This window comes from Oncorhynchus mykiss, chromosome 11 (assembly GCF_013265735.2).
Source record: "Oncorhynchus mykiss isolate Arlee chromosome 11, USDA_OmykA_1.1, whole genome shotgun sequence".
In the NCBI taxonomy this organism is placed as follows: domain Eukaryota; kingdom Metazoa; phylum Chordata; class Actinopteri; order Salmoniformes; family Salmonidae; genus Oncorhynchus; species Oncorhynchus mykiss.
In genome coordinates this window covers 23,909,954-23,933,843 of record NC_048575.1, presented here as the reverse complement: position 1 = coordinate 23,933,843, position 23,890 = coordinate 23,909,954, and the positions used below count along the sequence as shown (strand labels likewise).

Here is a 23,890-nt window from a genome sequence, read left to right as displayed (position 1 = left end):
TAAATTGACAAGATAATCCATCCACATGACAGGTGTGGCATATCAAGATTCTGATTAAACAGCATGATAATTGCACATGTGCACCTTGTGCTGGGGACAATAAAAGGCCACTCTAAAATTTGCAGTTTTGTCACTACATAATGCCACAGATGTCTCAAGTTTTGAGGGAGCATGCAATTGGCATGCTGACTTCAGGTATGTCCACCAGAGCTGTTGCCAGACAATGTACTGTTAATTTCTTTACCATAATCCACCTCCAACATCGTTTTAGAGAATTTTGCAGTATGTCCAACTGGCCTCACAGCAGCAGCCTACGTGTATGTGTGGGCGAGCGGTTTGCTGATGTCAACGTTGTGAACAGACTGCCCCATGGTGGCGGTGAGATTATGGAATCGGCAGGCATCAACTACGGACATCAAACACAATTGCATTTTATCAATGGCAATGTGAATGCACAGAGATACCATGACGAGTTCCTGAGGCCCATTGTCGTGCCATTCATCCGTCTCCATCATCTCATGTTTCAGCATGATAATGCACAGCCCCATGTCACAAGAATCTGTACACAATTCCTGGAAGTTGAAAATATCCCAGTTCTTCCATGGCCTGCATACTCACCAGACATGTCACCCATTGAGCATGTTTGGGATGCTCTGGATTGACGTGTACAACAGCATGTTTCAGTTTCCGCCAATATCCAGCAACTTCGCGCAGCCATTGAAGAGGAGTGGGACAACATTCCACAGGCCATAATCAACAGCCTGATTAAATCTATGCGAAGAAGATGTGTCGTACTGCATGAGGCAAATGGTGGTCACACCAGATACTGACTGATTTTCTGATCCAAACCCTTACCTTTTCCCAGGAATCCATTGATTAGGGCCTAATGAATGTATTTCAATTGATTGATTTCCTTATGTGAACTGTAACTCAGTAAAATCTTTGAAATTGTTGCATGTTGCATTTGTGTGTCTGTTCTTTTACAAATCAAATCTGTTCTGGCCATAGAGTCTCTATTGTAGATGAAACTGCATGCGCCATTATCACATATACAATGAAACCCTCTGGCCTGACTGGTTTCACAGGTGCCACAAGACAGGTGTTTAAGAGACTGGATATAGAAGGGTGACGCACTGTTGACGCTCCTGTACTTCACACCTTCACTCACTCCGTGGGGATGGTCACATGAAATACTTGGTTCTGAGGAAACTGCACAGTCTGGACGTGTCCGTGTGGGATATTTTCTACGTCGACACATTCAATTCAATTCAACTGGACCACGTTATTAGTACTCCCCGGTAGTTATTCAACAGACTGTAAAACCACCCTATAGCCTGAGAACAACTCTCTCCTCTGAGGTCTCCTTCCTCCCGGTATAGCACAGATCTGTTGAGATGACCATGTCAATGTAAGTGAACTGAAGGGTTCTGTTGTTACTAAGGGACATATTGTGTAATCGTTCCTCTTGTTCTGTGTTGGAAGGGAGACCTTGAGGCGAATGTCTGTGCTACGACTCCAACAGCTGAGAAGAACAGCATATTTTGTGAGGCTGTAGTCTGTATTGATGCCTGTGAACAATGGTGCCCGATAACTATTTAAAATAAAAAAAAATAAAAAAATAAAAACACAAACACACACCTTTTTAGAAATAATTGGTGAAACAGGAAGTCAGAAGTGGCACTAGACGAACAGTAGTGAGTAGTGGTGCAGACTGTGTTTACATTATGGATGTCGGGGGAAATGATGCAGTCTTTACTGAAACATGTCATTGTTCTACAGTCTGCGGTTTTCTGAGGCACTTTCATGTAAAAAACCTTTCACACAGTCTTAAGGACTTCTTCAATGTAATCAGTATACGATACAATGATAGCACGGCCCCAGTGTGCAGGATATCTTCCCCAAGAGCCTAGTCAATCATTGCACTTCATCAGGATACGACCTAGCAGTTGATATATTAATGTGATGTGGTCCAGTTGACAGAACCTCGTCCACTACTATCAGTAAAGTAACTTCCAATGTAAGAGGATCTATGCACCTGCAGACCTAGTTGACTAGTCAAATTGCATTAAAGAGTAATCGTGGATGTGTCCCTGCACAGCAACAGAGCAGTATGTGGGTGTGTGTGTGTGTGTGTGTGTTTGTGTGCATTCAAGTCTCCCAGGTCAGCCATTACAGCGTTCTTAGCGATGAGGCAAAGTAAATATTTTGGTGGATCAGCAACAAGGGACTAATGCAACCAAACATAAATAAACATACACACAGACACTCATGCACACACCCATGCACAAATACACACAGACACACATGAACGCAGGCATGTACGCAGCAAGAGAAACATCCATATTAGCACACCTACAACAGGGAGAAGAGAAACATGATTCTGATAGCAACTTCATGCAAGGAGGTTGAGAAAGAGAAAGGGAGGGAGAAAGAGAGAGAGAAGGGGGAGATGTGACAGAGAGAGGGACTAATCAACTGCTGTAGGAGCAGAACAGTGTGGAGGGTCATAGAGATTACTACAGGGGAGGGAGGGAGGGAGGTGGGAGGGAGGGAGGTTTATATCTTCTGTATTCTCCCACATGGGTTCCACTGTGGCTGTGGTGAGTGGTTGTGCCAGAGATAGCTGGACAGAGAGAGGGAGAGCTGGAGTAAGAAAGGGAAACAGAGAAACAGAGAGCGAGAGAGAGTTAGAGCTATAGGCTCCTGAAGAGCTCTTAGCGGGCCTGAAGTAAGGATGCACAGTGAGACTGGACGGCGCTAATGCTCCGTCCCTAGTGTCGCCACATCTCAGTTAGCGCTGGAGCTTTAGCCTTTCTCCGCTAACTCTCTCTTACAACACCTACCTGGCTCCACCACCGTCACTACCCAGGGGAGAGAGTCTCTGGTGATACCCCCGCGCAGTGCACTTCTCCTGGGGGACGGGCTGAGGGGGGACCCCTTCACCTCACGGAGCCTCCACGGAGAGAGAGGGAAAACACAGGAGAGGGAGAACAACAGGCAGCAGAGAGAAGAGTTTTGATACAAGACAAGTGCAGTGACAGAGTGAGGAGTTGAGGAAAGATGACGGAGCCTAGCTCCAAGAGCTCCAAGAAGCAGGGATTTAAAAAGTGCCGGAGCGCCACTTTCAGCATCGATGGGTTCAGCTTCACCATCGGTGAGTGAGAGAGAGAGAGTGTATGTGTAGGGGATAGTTGAGTGCAGCTGTGTGTCTTTGCAAACTGAACTGAACATATGGTGTTCTTTACCACTGGCTGAGGCTGTCTTTGCCATAGTTGAGCATAAGCTTCAGTCACTTAATATACGTATCTCTCGAGTTTTCTATATAATGATTGTATATATTCTTTGTTTGAAAGTTAAATTGCACTTTAACAGTGTGATTTTCTTGTGTGATATCACAATGTAACTGACCTACAGTGTGAACATTCAGATAAATCAGTTTCGTATGTTTCCCCTGCATCATTAGCAAGTCTATTCATTGTCTGTACAGTCGTTCACTGTCTGTACAGTCGTTCACTGTCTGTACACAGTCTATCAAGACAAAAACAGAGGGAGACACAGAGAGAAATATATCTCTATTCTTCTGAAGTCTCATTCTTTTTCAATAGATTGAGGAAAATCAAAAAAAGTGAAATAGCCTGTCAATATTTTATGCATCTTGGTGGCATCTTCATTTTCCTCTCTTTGTTTGTCAAGTCCCTGTGTGTGTCTGTGTGTCTGTGTGTCTGTGTGTGTCTGTGTGTGTCTGTGTGTGTGTGTGTGTGTGTGTGTGTGTGTGTGTGTGTGTGTGTGTGTGTGTGTGTGTGTGTGTGTGTGTGTCTGTGTGTGATGCATGGAGAGGGGGTGATAATGAACAGAAATCAGTGAGGTGAACATTTGTCTCATCCAGTCAGCTAGTTCTCTGTTGAGCGGAGGAATATTGCAGTGTCGTCTGAACAAAGCAGATAACAGAAGGAGGCTGTAACACGTCTCTTTTTTCAGACAAAATGTCTCACATCTGTACAATTACTTTCCGAGATCCCATTTATTTCATCCCCAGAGCTTCTTCTCTTTTATGGGGCAATTCCACGTTAACAGAGCTGAGACGCTTCCCTTTAAAATGTATGCCAAACATAAACCAATGATTGTGGAGTTATACAAAACATACATCTCTAGGCACAATGACTAATTATAACAATTTCCACAGAAAATGTTACACAAACACATTTACTTGAGTGCAGATGCAAATGTTGGTAACACGGTGACTGCACAAACCATCATATACAATAAACTTGTTTTTGTACGATTTTGAGTGGAAGTTGATAGAAGTAGTCATTGTGCATATTGTTTTAATGGTTTGTTTAACTTTGCAATCATTTTATTTTGTTTGACATACATTTGAAAGGGAAATGTGAGTTGCATCATTCTCTTTTCATGGAATTGCCCATGGTTGTTTCAAATGTCGAGAACTGCGACTGCTGAGAGAAGAACGTGTTTTATTTTACTGTGTCAAGCCAGAGGATAGGGAAGTAGTTAGCTGTTGAAGACGGTATAATTATTTGCATTTAAAGTAAGGATTCAAATCTACAGTTTGAGGGGTGGAGGAGAGGAGTGACATGAGCATTGTGTGTGTGCATGTGTGTGTGTGTGTGTGGGGGGGGGGGGGGGGGGGGGGGGTGTGACTGTGTGTTTGCAGAGAAACAGGGCAGTAATTGCAGGCTTTCAAAGGTCAAGTGGTACATCTTATGTAACCTCCCTCCTCTCCTCTCCATGTTCCGTCATTCCTCTCCTCTCCATGTTCCATCATTCCTCTCCTCTCCATGTTCCGTCATTCCTCTACTCTCCATGTTCCATCATTCCTCTCCTCTCCATGTTCCGTCATTCCTCTCCTCTCCATGTTCCGTCATTCCTCTCCTCTCCATGTTCCGTCATTCCTCTACTCTCCATGTTCCATCATTCCTCTCCTCTCCATGTTCCGTCATTCCTCTCCTCTCCATGTTCCGTCATTCCTCTCCTCTCCATGTTCCGTGATTCCTCTCCTCTCCATGTTCCGTCATTCCTCTCCTCTCCATGTTCCGTCATTCCTCTCCTCTCCATGTTCCGTCATTCCTCTCCTCTCCATGTTCCGTCATTCCTCTCCTCTCCATGTTCCGTCATTCCTCTCCTCTCCATGTTCCATCATTCCTCTACTCTCCATGTTCCGTCATTCCTCTCCTCTCCATGTTCTGTCATTCCTCTCCTCTCCATGTTCCGTCATTCCTCTACTCTCCATGTTCCATCATTCCTCTCCTCTCCTCTGTTCAGTTGTTCCTTCAGTGGTCAGAGATGAGAGACAATTAAAGGATAGAGGGAATGTGGAAGGGACGAAAAGAGGTAGGGTACTATTTACAGTAGATATGACAGGGGTCCTTCTGAAATATATGACTCTCCAATTCATGGGAGGATGGGAAAGGAATAATGGGAGTTGAGAAAAATGGGAGAGAATAATGAGAATAATGGGAATAATGGGAGAAAGGAGGACACATAATCCTCACGCCAAACATGCATGTGAAGTATGACAACCAATGTCAAAGGAGTTGGCTAAAGCCCATACATACCTGTGACGGCGGTAGCTATAGCACTATGCAACCAGCTAACCTAACCGTCTACACCTGGCTGTGATCTGCTGTTAATGAACAGTAAACAGTTGTAGCTTAATGTAGCTTAATAGTGTAGACTATATAGTTGATGATGAAGACCCATGTAAGTAAACAGACATGTGATCGAGTTCAGAGTTCCAGCTGCTTCTATGTGGTCTGTAAATGAAAGGTACATCAACACCCTCACGCTTTGACTTGCTGATAAGGGTCTCCCTCTCCCTACCTCACACTTACATTACCTGCCCACGTCGCACACATACACACACATTACCTGCCCACGCTTGCCGTGTGTGATGATGACTGATTACTGTTACTATGGGAACGGGGGACAAGGGACGGGGGAGGATATGACATTGCTGTGTGTGTGTGTGTGTGTGTGTGTGTGTGTGTGTGTGTGTGTGTGTGTGTGTGTGTGTGTGTGTGTGTGTGTGTGTGCGTGCGTGCGTGCTTGTGTGCATTTGTATGTGTACATGTGTGTGTGTGCACGTGTGTGCGCATGTGTTTCAACTTTCATAGTTTATTTGCCACGCACACAGGATACAACAGGTGTAAAACAGTACATTGAAATTCTTATCTTGAAAGCTCTTTCCAACAATGAAGTGACATCAACAATAATATAGATGATAATAGACCATAGAATTTAAAAAGCACACAAGACGCATGATGTGAGAGAATGGAAGGGTAGAGGAGGGAAAGTGTGTGTGTGCACAAGTGCGTGTATGTGTGGGTTTGTGTGTGTGTTTGTGGTAAATTAGCCTGTCCCCTCCTCTATCAGTGGAAGGGTAGTCTGTGGAGACCTCATTAACACACACACCTGTTAGGTAATCTCTGTGACTCTGGTTTGTCGGGGCATGGAGCAGGGGGGGGTTATGGGATATCACCTTTGGTTACCTGGGGCACCGCTTTGGAGACATGCAGAGAGAGGTAAGAGGGAGAGAGATGAGTAAGAGGGAGAGATGGAGGAGGGATAGAGAGAGAGAGGTAAAAGAGAGACAGGTAGGAGGGAGAAAGACATGTAGGAGGGGGAGAGAGGGGTAGGAGGGAGAGAGAGAGGTAAGAGTGAAATAAGGAAGGAGAGCGAGTGAAGAGGGAGAGAGAGGGAGGTAAGATGGAAATAATAAGGGGTGAGGGAGGAGAGGGTCTGACGTGTATGTAGTCAATGTATTGTCTGGGCGACAGTGATGGAGGAGGCCACTTCATTAGTGGTAATGACTCCCCCTGCTCTGCTCTGCCGGGGACTACTCTTCTATCGTCGTGGCGACTGAGACGACACAAATTACGTGAACAAACACACACTCTCTCTCTACCTCGCTCTCTCTCTTTATCTCTCCCTCTACTACCTCTCTCCTCCCTCACTCCTTCCTCGCTCCTTCCAGCAGATTGTCTCTCTCTCTATTGCTCAATCGATCACTCCTCCCTCCTCTTCCTCTACCTCCCCTTCTATTCTTCCTCTCTCTTCCCCTCCCTCCTTCTCACTCTCTAGTCATCCTCTCTCACCCTCCCTACTAAGAGGAGCCTCTCCTGGAGACCCTCTGATTTCTCCTAATTACCTGCTGGCCCCTGTGGATCTCCTCTTACCCAGCTCCTCCTGAGACCCGCTCACTGGTTTGTTCACTCGACCCCTTCGATCCACCCCTCTACCAATCTGTCACTCTCGATGTCTGTCTCCGATTATTTTCTTTTTATTGCACCTCTTTCCTTGTTCTCTCTCTTTGTTCTATCTCCTTTCTCTGTCATTTTCCATTTTCACCTGCACTCTCTCTTATTTCCCTTTCTGTTCTTCATGTCTCTCTCTCTCTCTCTCTCTCCCTTCTTTCTGACCTGTAGATGTCTTTGAGGTGGTGGTCATCAGTGGGGTAGGTAGAGCAAAATGCCATGGTAACCCAGAGTAGCCCATTATAGGTGTAATCCCATGTAATGACCTAACCACAGTACAGTCCAGCACTGCAATGATTCTCTATATCAGCGGTCTTATTGCCGTCCTCCTCATCTCTTACTGCCTGTTTCATTGCCAATACATAGGCTGCACTATCTGAATGAGGACAATATGATTTGTGTAAAATTGAACAGCTCTTGAAGGACAGTCGTTTTATTTAATTGTACCTTTATTTGACCAGGCAGGTCAATTAAGTACACATTCTTCTTTACAATAACGGCCGGGCATGCTGTCCTACAAATTCCTAACTGAACAGTGAATCCTTGTAATTAGTTGTTCTTGATGATATCGATATTGGTCAGCCAAATATATCATTACATAAAACATTGTTTTATATAAACAAAAAATATTCATTGCTTTTGCTTATACTGTTGCCAACACGTTGTGAATCTAAATTCCTTATGGCATAGTCTTTATAATTCATCAGGTAGTCCATTAGTCTCAACGGAATAACATCTATTTAGACTTTCAAATGAAGACCTTTCAAGACCATCAAATACATAGTTGTGCATTAAAGTAATGTACTAATGTAATACAAATTCAGTTTACAGTATTTCCCACACTGTGTAAACACCACTTATGGCCAGAAGGTCTGTGACCTCAGCAGGAGAATCTGCTTACCATCTCTGTCATGTTGGTTGACATTCTGTGTTTGTTTCTCACTACCAGAAAGGGACAGATGTGTGTCGGTTGGAAAAGGAGCTAGCTCACTAAAGAACTAAACTGCTGTAGGTGTATAGTCAAGCGAGCTAGCTAGCTACATGTCTCCTGGCAACTGGGGTAGAACTGCAGTGTGTGTGTGTGTGTGTGGATAGGTCTCCAGTGCATCATTGAGCCTTTGGTATGTGGCATGGCACGTGTTGATTTGACCTTGCAGAATATAATTGCTACTCATTGTGCTAAAGTACAGTGACTACTCTGTGGAATCACAAAGCTAGTAGTAGAATAGTTGAGTACTGAAGGTAAATGGAAAAAATGTAATCTATACTGAACAAAAATATAAAAGCAACATGCAAAAATGTCAAAAGATTTACAGGAAATCAGTCAATTTAAATAAATTAATTAGGCCCTAATTTATGAATTTCACATGACTGGGAATACAGATATGCATCTGTTGGTCACAGATACCTTTAAGAAAAGGTAGGGGCGTGGATCAGAAAACCAGTCACTATCTGGTGTGACCACCATTTGTATCATGCAGCGTAACACATCTCCTTCGCATAGAGTTGATCTAGGTGTTGATTGTGGCCTGTGGAATGTTGTCCCACTCCATTTGAATGTCTGTGCAAAGTTGCTGGATGTTGGCGGGAACTGGAACACGCTGTCGTACATGTCGATCCAGAGCATCCCAAACATGCTCAATGGGTGACATGTCTGGTGAGTATGCAGGCCATGGAAGAACTGGGACATTTTCAACTTCCAGGAATTGTGTAGAGATCCTTGCAACATAGGGCCATGCATTATCATGCTGAAACATGAGATGATGGCGGCGGATGAATGGCACGACAATGGACCTCAGGATCTCATCACGGTATCTCTGTGCATTCACATTGCCATCCATTAAATGCAATTGTGTTCGTTGTCCATAGCTTATGGCAGCCCAATACCATAACCCGCACATCCACCATGGCACTCTGTTCACAGCGTTGACATCAGCAAACCGCTCGCCCACACAATGCCATACATGCGGTCTGGGGTTGTGAGGCCGGTTGGACGTACTGCCAAATTCTCTAAAATGACATTGGCTTATGGTAGAGAAATTAACATTAAATTATCTGGCAACAGCTCTGGTGCACATTCCTGCAGTCAGCATTCCAATTGCATGCTCCTACAAAACTTGAGACATTTGTGGCATTGTGTTGTGTGACAAAGTGCACATTTTAGAGTGGCATTTTATTGTCCCCAGCACAAGGTGCACCTGTGTAATGATCATGCTGTTTAATCAGCTTCTTGATATGCCACACCTGTCAGGTGGATGGATTATCCTGGTAAAGGAGAAATGCTCACTAACAGGGATGTAAACACATTTATGCTCAACATTTTAGAGAAATAAGCTTTTTGTGTGTATGGAAAATTTGGGGTATCATTTATCTTCTAACTCGTTGATGGATTAGTTCATTCATTATTTCATATGTATTCATAATTTATTCATTAATTCACACATTATTTTCGCTTGTCCTGAACTTTAACAGGAAATTGGTCAGCCCGTCATGCCCATGAAAAAGCATATTTGTAAACAAATAAAATAAGAAGAATAGAATGCGTTAATTTCCACACTCATTAAAACCGCCTTCTTCAACCTCTCCCCTGCTCAGATCCTCTCCTCCCCCTCTTCTTCCCTCATTTGTTAATTCATTATCTCGGTCTCTGTTTTCACAGTTGCCAACAAGGCTGGGGAGACTACCCCTCCACCACTGAATCGCTTTGCACGTGAGTCACCACAGTCCAACAAACACACACACACACACATACACACAAACAAACACACACATACACACAAACACACACACACACACACACACACACATACACACACACACACACACACACACACACACACACAAACACTATGAGAACGCATGCCCATTGGGTGGAACCAGCTACTTCAAAACTTTTTAAACACATCTGACAAATATAATTTTCTTCATAGTCAATAGCTGTTTAATTGAATAGCTGTTTGTTGCAATGCTCATCAACAACTTTGACATCTTTGCCTTTTGATAAATCCAAACATAGGCTAAGATGGCAGCATCACACCACAACGCTCATCTACAACTTTGACATCTTTGTCTTGTGATAATACCATACATAGGCTAGATGGCAGCATCACACCATGTGTTTATACACCACAGACACGTGACAGAGCGTTATGCACTCCTCCTGTTCCAAGTGGAAACTCAGTGCATTCTAGAGACCTATCAACAGAGGGCGACAGACACCCACAGCCGCAGCAGCGTTTCGTCATGGAGTTGTTACGAACCCTCACCGCCTCCCTGCTTAGCCTGACTGACTGACTGATGTGTTACATCTATAGTCTAGCAAAATAAAACACACTGAGCTGTGTCTCACCATCTGTAACATTATGGTCTTTACTCATTGCATTACATTTCTCAGATCCAAGTACTCTTCTCCATTTGTAATGCCCAGAGTTTTTCCTGGTTATGTCAAAATGTGGTCAGGGTAAAACTCCCTGCCCTACCCATTATATGAACCCTGAACTCTGTCCTTTGACCTTCCTGTCCAGGCTCCAAGTCCCAGAATGCCTTGTGGAACGCCATCACTGCAGGGATCGGGATCAAGGATAAGGATAAGAGAGGGATTCTCATCGATCCCCGCAGTCCAGAGGAGATTCTGGCTGACGACCTGCCAGTCGTGGACGGGCCAGACGCCATGGAGAAGACTGCCATCAGGTCTGGAGTTGTGTGGCCTTGTGCACGAACACACACACACACACACACACACACACACACACACACACACACACACACACCGCACACACATTTGTACTGCATTGTTAGGAGCTAGTAACACAAGCATTTTTTTGTGTTCTGCAATAACATCTGCTTCAATGGGTACGCGACCAGTTCACTTTGATTTGATTTGAAACATATATACACACACACACACACTTTGTCCTAGTGTGTGCTCTCTTCGAACAGAGGTTCTCAAAATAGGGTCGTGGAGGCACTGTAATTTAAGCTTTGAAAACGTTTTACCTCTGCCTCATGGGAAAATGTGTATAATTGCAGGATATGAGCTTTAAAGCTGCAACAACAAAACATCTCTCTGCCACATGGCAAAATATGTACAATTGCAGAAAATGACAGTGAACCAAAATATAAAACACAACATGCAACAATTTCAAAGGTTTTACTGAGTTACAGTCCATTTCAGGAAATCAGTCAATTGAAATGAATTCATTACGCCCTAATCTATGGATTTCACATGACTGGAAAGGCAGATATGTGTCTGGCGAGCATGCATGTCTGGTGAGTATGCATGTCTGGCGAGTATGCATGTCTGGCGAGTATGCACATCTGGCGAGTATGCATGTCTGGTGAGTATGCATGTCTGGTGAGTATGCATGTCTGGCGAGTATGCATGTCTGGTGAGTATGCATGCCTGGTGAGTATGCATGTCTGGCGAGTATGCATGTCTGGCGAGTATGCATGTCTGGCGAGTATGCATGTCTGGCGAGTATGCATGTCTGGTGAGTATGCAGGCCATGGAAGAACTGGAACATTTTCAGCTTCCAGGAATTGTGTACAGACCCTTGCGACATGGGGCTGTGCATTATCATGCTGAAATATGAGGTGATTGTGGCAGATGAATGGCACGACAATGGGCCTCAGGATATCTCTGTGCATTCACATTGCCATAGGTAAAATGCAATTGTGTTCGTTGTCCGTAGCTTATTCCAGCCCATACCATAACCCCCCTGCCACCATGGGGCACTCTGTTCACAACGTTGACATCAGCAAACCGCTCGCCCACACGACGACATACAAGCTGTATGCCATCTGCCTGGTACAGTTGAAACCGGGTTTAATCCGTGAAGAGCTCACTTCACAAGCGTGCCAGTTGCCATCGAAGGTGGGCATTTGCCCACTGATATCAGTTACGACGCCGAATTGCAGTCAGGTCGAGACCCTGGTGAGGACAATGGGCACGCAGATGAGCTTCCCTGAGACTGTTTCTGACAGTTTGTACAGACATTTTTAGGTTATGCAAACCCACAGTTTCATTAGCCATCCAGGTTGGTGTGTCAGACAATCCCGCAGGTGCAGAAGCCGGATGAGGAGGTCCTGTGCTGGCGTGGTTACACATGGTCTGCGGTTATGGGGCCGGTCAGACTTACTGCCAAATTCTCTAAAACAACTTTGGAGGCGGCTCTACTTATGGTAGAGAAATTAACATTAAATTATCTGGCAATAGCTCTGGTGGACATTCCTGCAGTCAGCAGACCAATTAGGCTACCACTAGGCTACTACCTGGGGCGGCAGTTAGCCTAGTGGTTAGCGTGTTAGGCCAGTAACCGAAAGGTTGCAAGATCAAATCCCCGAGCTGACAAGGTAAAAATCTGTTGTTCTGCGCCTGAACAAGGCAGTTAACCCACTATTCCTGAACCATCATTGTAAATAATAATTTGTTCTTAACTGACTTGCCTGGTTAAATACTTATTTTTTATTACACACTCCCTCAAAACCTCAGACACCTGTGACAAAACTGCATATTTTAGAGTGGCCTTTAATTGTTCCCAGCACAATGTCCACCTGTGTAATGATCATGCTGTTTAATCAGCTTCTTGATATGCAACACCTGTCAAGAGTATGGATTATGTTGGCAAAGGAGAAATGCTCACTAACAGGCATGTAAACAAATTTTCGCTCTGATGCCAAGAGGTGGGCCTTCCCAGGGCCCGAGACTTGTTTCGTCCAGCCATGCGCTGTTGAAGTCATAGCAAAACTCTTTGTGTGCTACTTTTTCTCTCTCATTGTCAGAGTCGTGTGTATAGATGGCAGGGAAGTCAGGCGCAGGAGAATCAAACTGAGTGTAATGGAGTTATTTAATAATGATAAACTAAACATACTCCAAACACTAAATGTAAACAAATAACAAAGTGGGTACGAGGAACCGTCGCGCACCAATACAAAAAAAACAACACAACACTGAATAACAAACAATCTCTGACAAAGACATGAGGGGAAACAGAGGGTTAAATACACAACAGGTAATGAATGGGATTGAAACCAGGTGTGTAGGAAGACAAGACAAAACCAATGGAAAATGAAAAATGGATCAATGATGGCTAGAAGACCGGTGACGTCGACCGCCGAGCACCACCCGAACAAGGAGAGGCTTCGACAGTACCCCCCCCCCCCCCCCCCCCCCCCCCCCTCGGAGCATGGAAGGATGTAATACGTCCTCCACCGGATCCCAGCATCTCTCCTCCGGACCGTACTCCTCCCAGTCCACGAGGTACTGCCCGACATCTCGAATCCAAGATGGATCGAACGGAGTACGCCAAGGGACCCCCTCGATGTCCAGAGGGGGCGGAGGAACATCCCGCACTTCAGCCTCCTGGAGCGGGCCAGCCACCAGAGGAGAGACACATGAAACGAGGGGTTAATATCGTAATTAGTGGGTAGCTGTAACCTATAACATACCTCGTTCACTCTCCTCTTTAAACGGCCCCACAAACAGCGTACCCAGCTTCCGGCAGGGCAGGAGGAGGGGCAGGAGGTGGGGCAGGTTTCGGGTTGAGAGCCAGACCTTGTCCCCTGGTGCGAACACCGGGGCCTCACTGCGGTGGTGGTCTGTGCCAACTTTCTGGCGCAGTATGGCACGCTGAAGATGGAAGTGGGCGGCCTCCCAGGTTTCCTCAGCGCGCCGGAACCAATTGTCCACCGCAGGAGCCTCGGTCTGACTCTGATGCCAAGGAGCCAGAACCGGCTGATACCCTAATACACATTGAAAGGGAGAAAGGTTAGTGGAGGAGTGGCGTAGCGAGTTCTGGGCCATCTCTGCCCAGGGCACGAACTTCGCCCACACCTCTGGCCGGTCCTGGCAATAAGACCACAGAAACCTACCCACATCCTGGTTAACTCTCCACCTGCCCATTACTCTCGAGGTGAAAACCTGAGGTAAAGCTGACCGAGACCCCCAGACGTTCTATGAATACCTTCCAGACCCTTGATTTGAACTGGGGACCCCGAACAGACACTATATCCTCAGGCACCCCATAGTGCCGGAAAATGTGTGTAAACAGGGCCTCCGCAGTTTGTAAGGCCGTAGGGAGACCGGGCAAAGGGAGGAGACGACAGGACTTAGAAAAACGATCCACAACGACCAGGATCGTGGTGTTACCCTGTGAAGGTGGAAGATCAGTTAAAAAATCCACCAACAGGTGCGAACACGGACGTTGTGGAATGGTTAAGGGTTGTAACTTACCTCTGGGCAGGTGTCTAGGAGCCTTGCACTGGGCGCACACTGAGCAGGAGGAAACATAAATCCTCACGTCCTTAGCTAAAGTGGGCCACCAGTACCTCCCATCAAGACAGCGCACCTTCCGACCGATCCCAGGATGACCAGAGGAGGGTGACGTGTGGGCCCAATAGATCAGTCGGTCGCGGACAGCAGACTGAACGTACAGACACCCAGCTGGACACTGAGGGGGAGAGGGCTCTGCACGTGACGCCCGCTCAATGTCTGCGTCCAGCTCCCACACTACAGGCACCACCAAACAAGAAGTTGGGAGTATGGGAGTGGGATCCATGGACCGCGCCTCTGTGTCATACAGCCGGGGCAATGCGTCTGCCTTAACGTTCTGGGAGCCAGGTCTGTGAGAGAGGGTAAACACAAAACAAGTGAAAAACATGGCCCACCTTGCCTGACGAGGATTCAGTCTCCTCACCTCCCGGATGTACTCCAGATTGCGATGGTCAGTCCAGATGAGAAAAGGGTGTTTAGCCCCCTCAAGCCAATGTCTCCACGCCTTCAAGGCTTTAACGACAGCCAACAACTCCCGGTCTCCCACATCATATTTTCGCTCCGCCGGGCTGAGCTTCTTCGAAAAGAAGGCACAAGGGCGGAGCTTCAGTGGCGTACCCGAGCGCTGAGAGAGCACTGCTCCTATCCCAGCTTCGGATGCGTCCACCTCCACTATGAATGGCAAAAAGGGATCCGGATGAGCCAACACAGGAACCGAGGTAAACAGAAACTTCAGGTGCCTAAAAGCCCTGTTCGCCTCAGCCGACCACTGCAAGTGCACCGGGCCCCCCCTTAGCAGTGAGGTAATGGGAGCAGCAACCTCACCAAAACCCCGGATAAAGCTCCAGTAGTAGTTGGCAAACCCTAAGAATCGCTGCACCTCCTTTACCGTGGTGGGATTCAGCCAATTACGCATGGCTGTAATGCGGTCGCTCTCCATCTCCACTCCTGACGTGGAAATCCGATGCCCTAGGAAGGAGACGGATTGTTGGAAGAACAAACATTTCTCAGCCATGACATATAGGTCATGCTCCGACAGGCGACCAAGCACTTTGCGCACCAGGGACACATGCTCGGCGCGTATAGCGGCGTATATCAGGATATCATTGATATAGACCACTACACCCTGCCCGTGCAGGTCTCTGAAAATCTCGTCTACAAATGATTGGAAGACTGATGGAGCATTCATCAACCCATATGGCATGACGAGGTACTTATAATGACCTGAGGTGGTGCTAAATGCCATCTTCCACTCCTCTCCCTTCCGAATACGCACCAGATTATACGCACTCCTGAGATCCAGTTTAGTGAAGAAGCGCACCCCGTGCACGGGCACAAACCGCCATCCTTCTTCTTCACAAAAAAGAAACTCGAGGAGACGGGTGAAATGGAGGGCTGAATGTACCCCTGACGCAGGGATTCGGAGACATATGTCTCCATAGCCGCCGTCTCCGCTTGCGACAGGGGATACAAGTGACTCCTGGGAAATGCAGCATCTACCAGGAGATCTATCGCACAATCTCCCCGTCGATGGGGTGGTAATTGAGCCAAATCTGCATATTCTGGGGGAATGCGCACGGTGGAGACCTGGTCTGGACTTTCCATAGGCATGAGGCACAACTTCTCACGGTCCGATGGAGCTGGGTGAACCGTGGCCAGATACAGGCTTAGTTTGAGGAGAAAAACCCTGTCAGCCGGCAGTATCTCCGTCGTACCCCTTAGGCAGGGATAAAAGGATCCTGCTGGGTTCAGGCGGAGAAAGGGCGCTCAGTGGAGACCCTAGTTGTGCTGGTGGAGGCACTGGAAAAACTCCCTGTCTCTCCAAGTGGTCCATACTCTGGACAACGCGATCCATGCGGAACTCAGATTGTCAATCATCTCTGTGTGTTCCATGACGCGCTCCTCTACTTCCATGGCCGGGGTATCTTCTCCTGCTCACTTCATTTTTTGGTCAGAGATTCTGTCAGAGTCGTGTGTATAGGTGGCAGGGAAGTCAAGCGCAAGAGAATCAAACTGAGTGTAATGTAGTTATTTAATAACGATAAACGAAACATACTCCAAACACTAAATGTAAACAAATAACAAAGTGGGTACGAGGACCCGTCGCGCACCAATACAAAAAAACAACACAACACTGAATAACAAACAATCTCTGACAAAGACATGAAGGGAAACAGAGGGTTGAATACACAACAGGTAATGCATGGGATTGAAACCAGGTGTGTAGGAAGACAAGACCCAGGCCCTGCATGTCCCCAGGCACCCTCATTTGTTGACTTCTGTGATCAAAAAAGCCTTGGTTTCACGCATGTCAACATCAGAAGCCTCCTCCCTAAGTTTGTTTTACTCACTGCTTTAGCACACTCTGCTAACCCTGATGTCCTTGCCATGTCTGAATCCTGGCTCAGGAAGGCCACCAAAAATTCTGAGATTTCCATACCAAACTATAACATTTTCCGTCAAGATAGAACTGCCAAAGGGGGAGGAGTTGCAGTCTACTACAGAGATAGCCTGCAAAGTAATGTCATACTTTCCAGGTCCATACCCAAACAGTTCGAACTACTAATTTTAAAAATTACTCTCTCCAGAAATAAGTCTCTCACTGTTGCCGCCTGCTACCGAACCCCCTCAGCTCCCAGCTGTGCCCTGGACACCATTTGTGAATTGATCGCCCCCCATCTAGCTTCAGAGTTTGTTCTGTTAGGTGACCTAAACTGGGATATGCTTAACACCCGGCAGTCCTACAATCTAAGCTAGATGCCCTCAATCTCACACAAATCATCAAGGAACCCACCAGGTACAACCCTAAATCTGTAAACAAGGGCACCCTCATAGACGTCATCCGGACCAACTGGCCCTCCAAATACACCTCCGCTGTCTTCAACCAGGATCTCAGCGATCCCTGCCTCATTGCCTGTATCCGCTACGGATCCGCAGTCAAACGACCACCCCTCATCACTGTCAAACGCTCCCTAAAACACTTCTGTGAGCAGGCCTTTCTAATCGACCTGGCCCGGGTATCCTGGAAGGATATTGACCTCATCCCGTCAGTTGAGGATGTCTGGTCATTCTTTAAAAGTAACTTCCTCACCATTTTAGATAAGCATGCTCCGTTCAAAAAATGCAGAACTAAGAACAGATATAGCCCTTGGTTCACTCCAGACCTGACTGCCCTCGACCAGCACAAAAACATCCTGTGGCGGACTGCAATAGCATCGAATAGTCCCCGCGATATGCAACTGTTCAGGGAAGTCAGGAACCAATACACGCAGTCAGTCAGGAAAGCAAAAGCCAGCTTCTTCATTAAGAAATTTGCATCCTGTAGCTCTAACTCCAAAAAGTTCTGGGACACTGTGAAGTCCATGGAGAACAAGAGCACCTCCTCCCAGCTGCCCACTGCACTGAGGCTAGGTAACACGGTCACCACCGGTAAATCCATGATTATCGAAAACTTCAACAAGCATTTCTCAATGACTGGCCATGCCTTCCTCCTGGCTACTCCAACCTCGGGCCAAAAGCTCTGCCCCCCCTGCAGCTACTCACCCAAGCCTCTCCAGGTTCTCCTTTACCCAAATCCAGATAGCAGATGTTCTGAAAGAGCTGCAAAACCTGGTCCCGTACAAATCAGCTGGGCTTGACAATCTGGACCCTCTATTTCTGAAACTATCCGCCGCCATTGTCGCAACCCCTATTACCAGCCTGTTCAACCTCTCTTTCATATTGTCTGAGATCCCCAAGGATTGGAAAGCTGCCGCAGTCATCCCCCTCTTCAAAGGGGGAGACACCCTGGACCCAAACTGTTACAGACCTATATCCATCCTGCCCTGCCTATCTAAGGTCTTCGAAAGCCAAGTCAACAAACAGGTCACTGACCATCTCGAATCCCACCGTAACTTCTCCGCTGTGCAATATGGTTTCCGAGCCGGTCACGGGTGCACCTCAGCCACGCTCAAGGTACTAAACGACATCAAAACCGCCATTGATAAAAGACAGTACTGTGCAGCCGTCTTCATCGACCTTGCCAAGGCTTTCGACTCTGTCAATCACCATATTCTTATCGGCAGACTCAGTAGCCTCGGTTTTTCTGATGACTGCCTTGCCTGGTTCACCAACTACTTTGCAGACAGAGTTCAGTGTGTCAAATCGGAGGGCATGCTGTCCGGTCCTCTGGCAGTCTCTATGGGGGTGCCACAGGGTTCAATTCTCTGGCCAACTTTTTTCTCTGTACATATCAATGATGTTGCTCTTGCTGCGGGCGATTCCCTGATCCACCTCTACGCAGACGACACCATTCTGTATACTTCCGGCCCATCCTTGGACACTGTGCTATCTAACCTCCAAATGAGCTTCAATGCCATACAACACTCCTTCCGTGGCATCCAACTGCTCTTAAACGCTAGTAAAACCAAATGCATGCTTTTCAACCGTTCGCTGCCTGCACCCGCACGCCCGACTAGCATCACCACCCTGGATGGTTCTGCCCTAGAATATGTGGACATCTATAAGTACCTAGGTGTCTGGCTAGACTGTAAACTCTCCTTCCAGACTCATATCAAGCATCTCCAATCTAAAATCAAATCTATAGTTGGCTTTCTATTCCGCAACGAAGCCTCCTTCACTCATGCCGCCAAACTTACCCTAGTAAAACGGACTATCCTACCGATCCTCGACTTCGGCGATGTCATCTACAAAATAGCTTCCAATACTCTACTCAGCAAACTGGATGCAGTTTATCACAGTGCCATCCGTTTTGTTACTAAAGCACCTTATACCACCCACCACTGCGACCTGTATGCTGTAGTCGGCTGGCCCTCGCTAGATATTCGTCGCCAGACCCACTGGCTCCAGGTCATCTACAAGTCCATGCTAGGTAGAGCTCCGCCTTATCTCAGTTCACTGGTCACGATGGCAACACCCACCCGTAGCACGCGCTCCAGCAGGTGTATCTCACTGATCATCCCTAAAGCCAACACCTAATTTGGCCGCCTTTCGTTCCAGTTCTCTGATGCCTGTGACTGGAACGAATTGCAAAAATCGCTGAAGTTGGAGACTTTTATCTCCCTCACCAACTTCAAACATCTGCTATCTGAGCAGCTAAACGATCGCTACAGCTGTACATAGTCTATCGGTAAATAGCCCACCCAATTTTACCTACCTCATCCCCATACTGTTTATATTTATTTACTTTTCAGCTCTTTTGCACACCAATATCTCTACCTGTACATGACCATCTGATCATTTATCACTCCAGTGTTAATCTGCAAAATTGTAATTATTCGCCTACCTCCTCATGCCTTTTGCACACAATGTATATAGACTCTCTTTTTTTCTACTGTGTTATTGACTTGTTAATTGTTTACTCCATGTGTAACTCTGTGTTGTCTGTTCACACTGCTATGCTTTATCTTGGCCAGGTCGCAGTTGCAAATGAAAACTTGTTCTCAACTAGCATGGTTACATGGTAAAATAACCTACATGGTTAAATAAAGGTGAAATAAAAAAATAAAAAATAAAGACAAAACCAATGGAAAATGAAAAATGGATCAATGATGGCTAGAAGAGCGGTGACGTCGACCGCCGAGCACCGCCCGAACAAGTAGAGGTTTCGACTTCGGTAGAAGTCGTGACTCTCGTGTTATGAGTTATGATGAATTTTCTATCACAAAACGGGTCCCCGGGCCCCCAAAAAATGTACCTGCTTTAAGTACTGCAGTGCATCTCCTCCTTATGGACTGCGCTAGATTTGCCAGTTCTTGCTGTGAGATGTTACCCCACTCTTCCACCAAGGCACCTGCAAGTTCCCGGACATTTCTGGGGGGAATGGCCCTAGCCCTCGCTCTCTGATCCAACAGGTCCCAGACGTGCTCAATGGGATTGAGATTCAGGCACTTCGCTGGCCATGGCAGAACACTGACATTCCTGTCTTGCAGGAAATCACTCATAGAACAGCAGTATGGCTGGTGGCATTGTCATACTGGAGGGTCATGTCAGGATGAGCCTGCACGAAGGGTACCACATGAGGGAGGAGGATGTCTTCCTTGTAACGCACAGCGTTGACATTGCCTGCAATGACAACAAGCTCAGTCCGATGATGCTGTAACACACCACCCCAGACCATGACGGACCCTCCAAATCGATCCTGCTCTAGAGTATAGGCCTCGGTGTCACGCTCATTCCTTCGACGATAAATGCGAATCCGACCATCACCCTTGGTGAGACAAAACAGTGATTCATCAGTGAAGAGCACTTTTTGCCAGTCCTGTCTAGTCCAGCGACGGTGGGTTTGTGCCCATAGGCGACGTTGTTGCCGTTGATGTCTGGTGAGGACCAACCGGCCTACAAGCCCTCAGTCCAGCCTCTTTCAGCCTATTGCGGGCAGTCTGAGCACTGATGGAGGGATTGTGTGTTCCTTGTGTAACTCGGGCAGTTGTTGTTGCCTCTGGTGATAGGGTTGGTGTACTGGTAGGGAAAAATTTTCCCAGTGACTTTTTACAGTAAAGTACATATCTTGTCATTCTGTAACATAATCTGATGGTGACAGTCATTGAAATAGGCCTAACCTTGTTCTAAATAGGTTGCTAATCAGTTCTATCCTTACAAAATATGGTTGTATGGTCCAGAAGGGGATAGTTATGATTATGGAATAACATGTGAGAAGAGTGCTTTATTTCTACCCAGTGTAAGTGTGTGTGTGTCGTGTCACTTTAGGATAGCCAGGTAGATCTGTTCCGCCATTAAAAAGCCATCTAGCTGCACAACCTGTTCCTCACTCAGTGGAGCATGGCGTCTAAGGATCAAATGAAAACTGTGTGTGTGTGTGTGTGTGTGTGTGTGTGTGTGTGTGTGTGTGTGTGTGTGTGTGTGTGTGTGTGTGTGTGTGTGTGTGTGTGTGAGTGAGTGAGTGTGTAATTGGGAGTTTAAAGGTCCTAGTGTCACTATGACAGCAGTATCAGGTACACTCTATTCCTGCCACAGAGGAAATGCTAACTTCAAAACGTGGCCTTTCACATAAAAAATATGTTTTTACTGGCAACTGGTTGATTGGAAGATCTTGTTTGACACGTGGCAGGAGTGTGTGTGTGTCCATGCACATGTGCTTGAGACTTTGTTACGGTTGGTATTTGCATTTAAATGTATACATGTAATGTATCTGCATATTGAACTCATTCCATATTAGATACAGTGCCATCGGAAAGTATTCAGACCCCTTGGCTTTTTCCACATTTTGTTAGGTTGCAGCCTTTTTCTAAAATTGATTCAATTTTTTTTCCCCTCTTAAATCTACACACAATACCCCATAATGACAAAGCATATTTATAGACATTTTTGCAAATGTATTACAAATTAAATATAATATTTGCATAGTATTCCGACCCTTTACTCATTACTTTGTTGAAGATACTTTGGCAGCGATTACAGCCTCGGGTCTTCTTGGGTATGACGCTACAAGCTTGGCACACCTTTATTTGGGGAGTTTCTCCCATTCTTCTCTGCAGATTTGATTTGTTTAGTTTATTGATTTCACCTTTATTTAACCAGGTAGGCCAGTTGAAAACAAGTTCTCATTTACAATTGCGACCTGGCCAAGATGAAGCAAAGCAGTGCGACAAAAACAACACAGAGTTACACATGGGATAAACAAATGTACAGTCAATAACACAGTAGAAAAATGTATATACTGTGTGTGCAAATGTAGTAAGATTAAGGCAGTAAATAGGCCATAGTGGCAAAATAATTACAATTTAGCATTAACACTGGAGTGAAAGATGTGCAGATGATGATGTGCAAGTAGAGATACTGGGGTGCAAAAGAGCAAAAATAAATAACAATATGGGGATGAGGTAGTTGGATGTGTTATTTACAAATGGGCTGTGTATAGGGGAAGTGATCAGTAAGCTGCTCTGACAGCTGATGCTTAAAGTTAGTGAGGGAGATGTAAGTCTCGAGCTTCAGTGATTTTTGCAATTCGTTCCAGTCATTGGCAGCAGAGAACTGGAAGGAAAGGCGGCCAAAGGGGGAGTTGGCTTTAGGGATGACCAGTGAGATATACCATGCTACAGGTGGGTGTTGCTATGGTGACCAGTGAGCTGAGATAAGGCGGGGCTTTACCTAGAAAAGTCTTATAGATGATCTGGAGCCAGTGGGTTTGGCGACGAATATGAAGCGAGGGCCAGCCAACGAGAGCATACAGGTTGCAGTGGTGGGTAGTATATGGGGCTTTGGTGACAAAATGGATGGCACTGTGATAGACTACATCTAATTTGATGAGTAGAGTTTTGGAGGCTGTTGTCACCAGCAGCAAGAGCGACATCATTGATGTATACAGAGAAAAGAGAGCCCGAGAATTGAACCCTGTGGCACCCCCATAGAGACTGCCAGAGCTCTGGACAACAGGCCCTCCGATTTGACACACTGAACTCTATCTGAGAAATAGCTGGTGAACCAGGTGAGGCAGTCATTTGAGAAACCAAGGCTGTTGAGTCTGTCGATAAGAATGCGTTGATTGACAGAGTCGAAAAACTTGCCCAGGTCGATGAAGACGGCTGCACAGTACTGTCTTCTATCGATGGCGGTTTTGATATCGTTTAGGACCTTGAGTGTGGCTGAGGTGCACCCATGACCAGCTCTGAAACCAGATTTCATAGCGGTGGAATTCAAAATGTTCGGTGATCTGTTTGTTAACTTGGCGTTCGTAGACTTTAGAAAGGCAGGGCAGGATGGATATAGGTCTATAACAGTTTGGTCTAGAGTGTCTCTCCCTTTGAAGAGGGGGATGACCCCGGCAGCTTTCCAATCTTTGGGGATCTCAGATGATACGATCGAGCTCTGTCAGGTTGGATGGGGAGCAATGATGCACAGCCATTATCAGGTCTCTCCAGAGATGTTCAATCAGGTTTAAGTCCGAGCTCTGGCTGGACCACTCAAGGACATTCAGAGACTTGTCCCGAAGCCACTCCTGCATTGCCTTGGCTGTGTGCTTAGAGTTGTTGTCCTGTTGGAAGGTGAACCTTTCTGAGTGCTCTGGAGAAGGTTTTCATCAAGGATTTCTCTGTACTTTGCTCCGTTCATCTTTCCCTCGAACCTGACTAGTCTCCCAGTCCCTGCCGCTGAAAAACATCCCCACAGCATGATTCTGCTACCACCATGCTTCACCGTAGGGATGGTGCTCGGTTTCCTCCAGATGTGATGCTTTGCATTCAAGCCAAGGAGTTTGATCTTGGATTCATCAGACCAGAGAATCTTGTTTCTCATGGTATCAGCGTCTTTAGGTGCCTTTTGGCAAACTACAAGCCGCCTGTCATGTGCCTTTAACTGAGGAGTGGCTTCCGTCTGGCCACTCTACCATAAA

At 46.4% G+C, this 23,890-nt stretch overlaps 1 protein-coding gene across 1 annotated transcript in view; it reads left to right on the top strand.

The window, feature by feature from the left end:
- Positions 1-3,000: 3,000 nt before the first annotated feature.
- LOC110536587 (calcium/calmodulin-dependent 3',5'-cyclic nucleotide phosphodiesterase 1C-like) overlaps positions 3,001-23,890 on the top strand; it is a 50,468-nt gene continuing 29,578 nt past the window's right edge. The window contains exons 1-3 of the mRNA XM_021622348.2: positions 3,001-3,154; positions 9,931-9,981; positions 10,796-10,961. Coding sequence (XP_021478023.1) covers positions 3,061-3,154; positions 9,931-9,981; positions 10,796-10,961 — 311 coding nt within the window. The 5' untranslated portion in view covers positions 3,001-3,060. The remainder of the gene's footprint in view (positions 3,155-9,930; positions 9,982-10,795; positions 10,962-23,890) is intronic.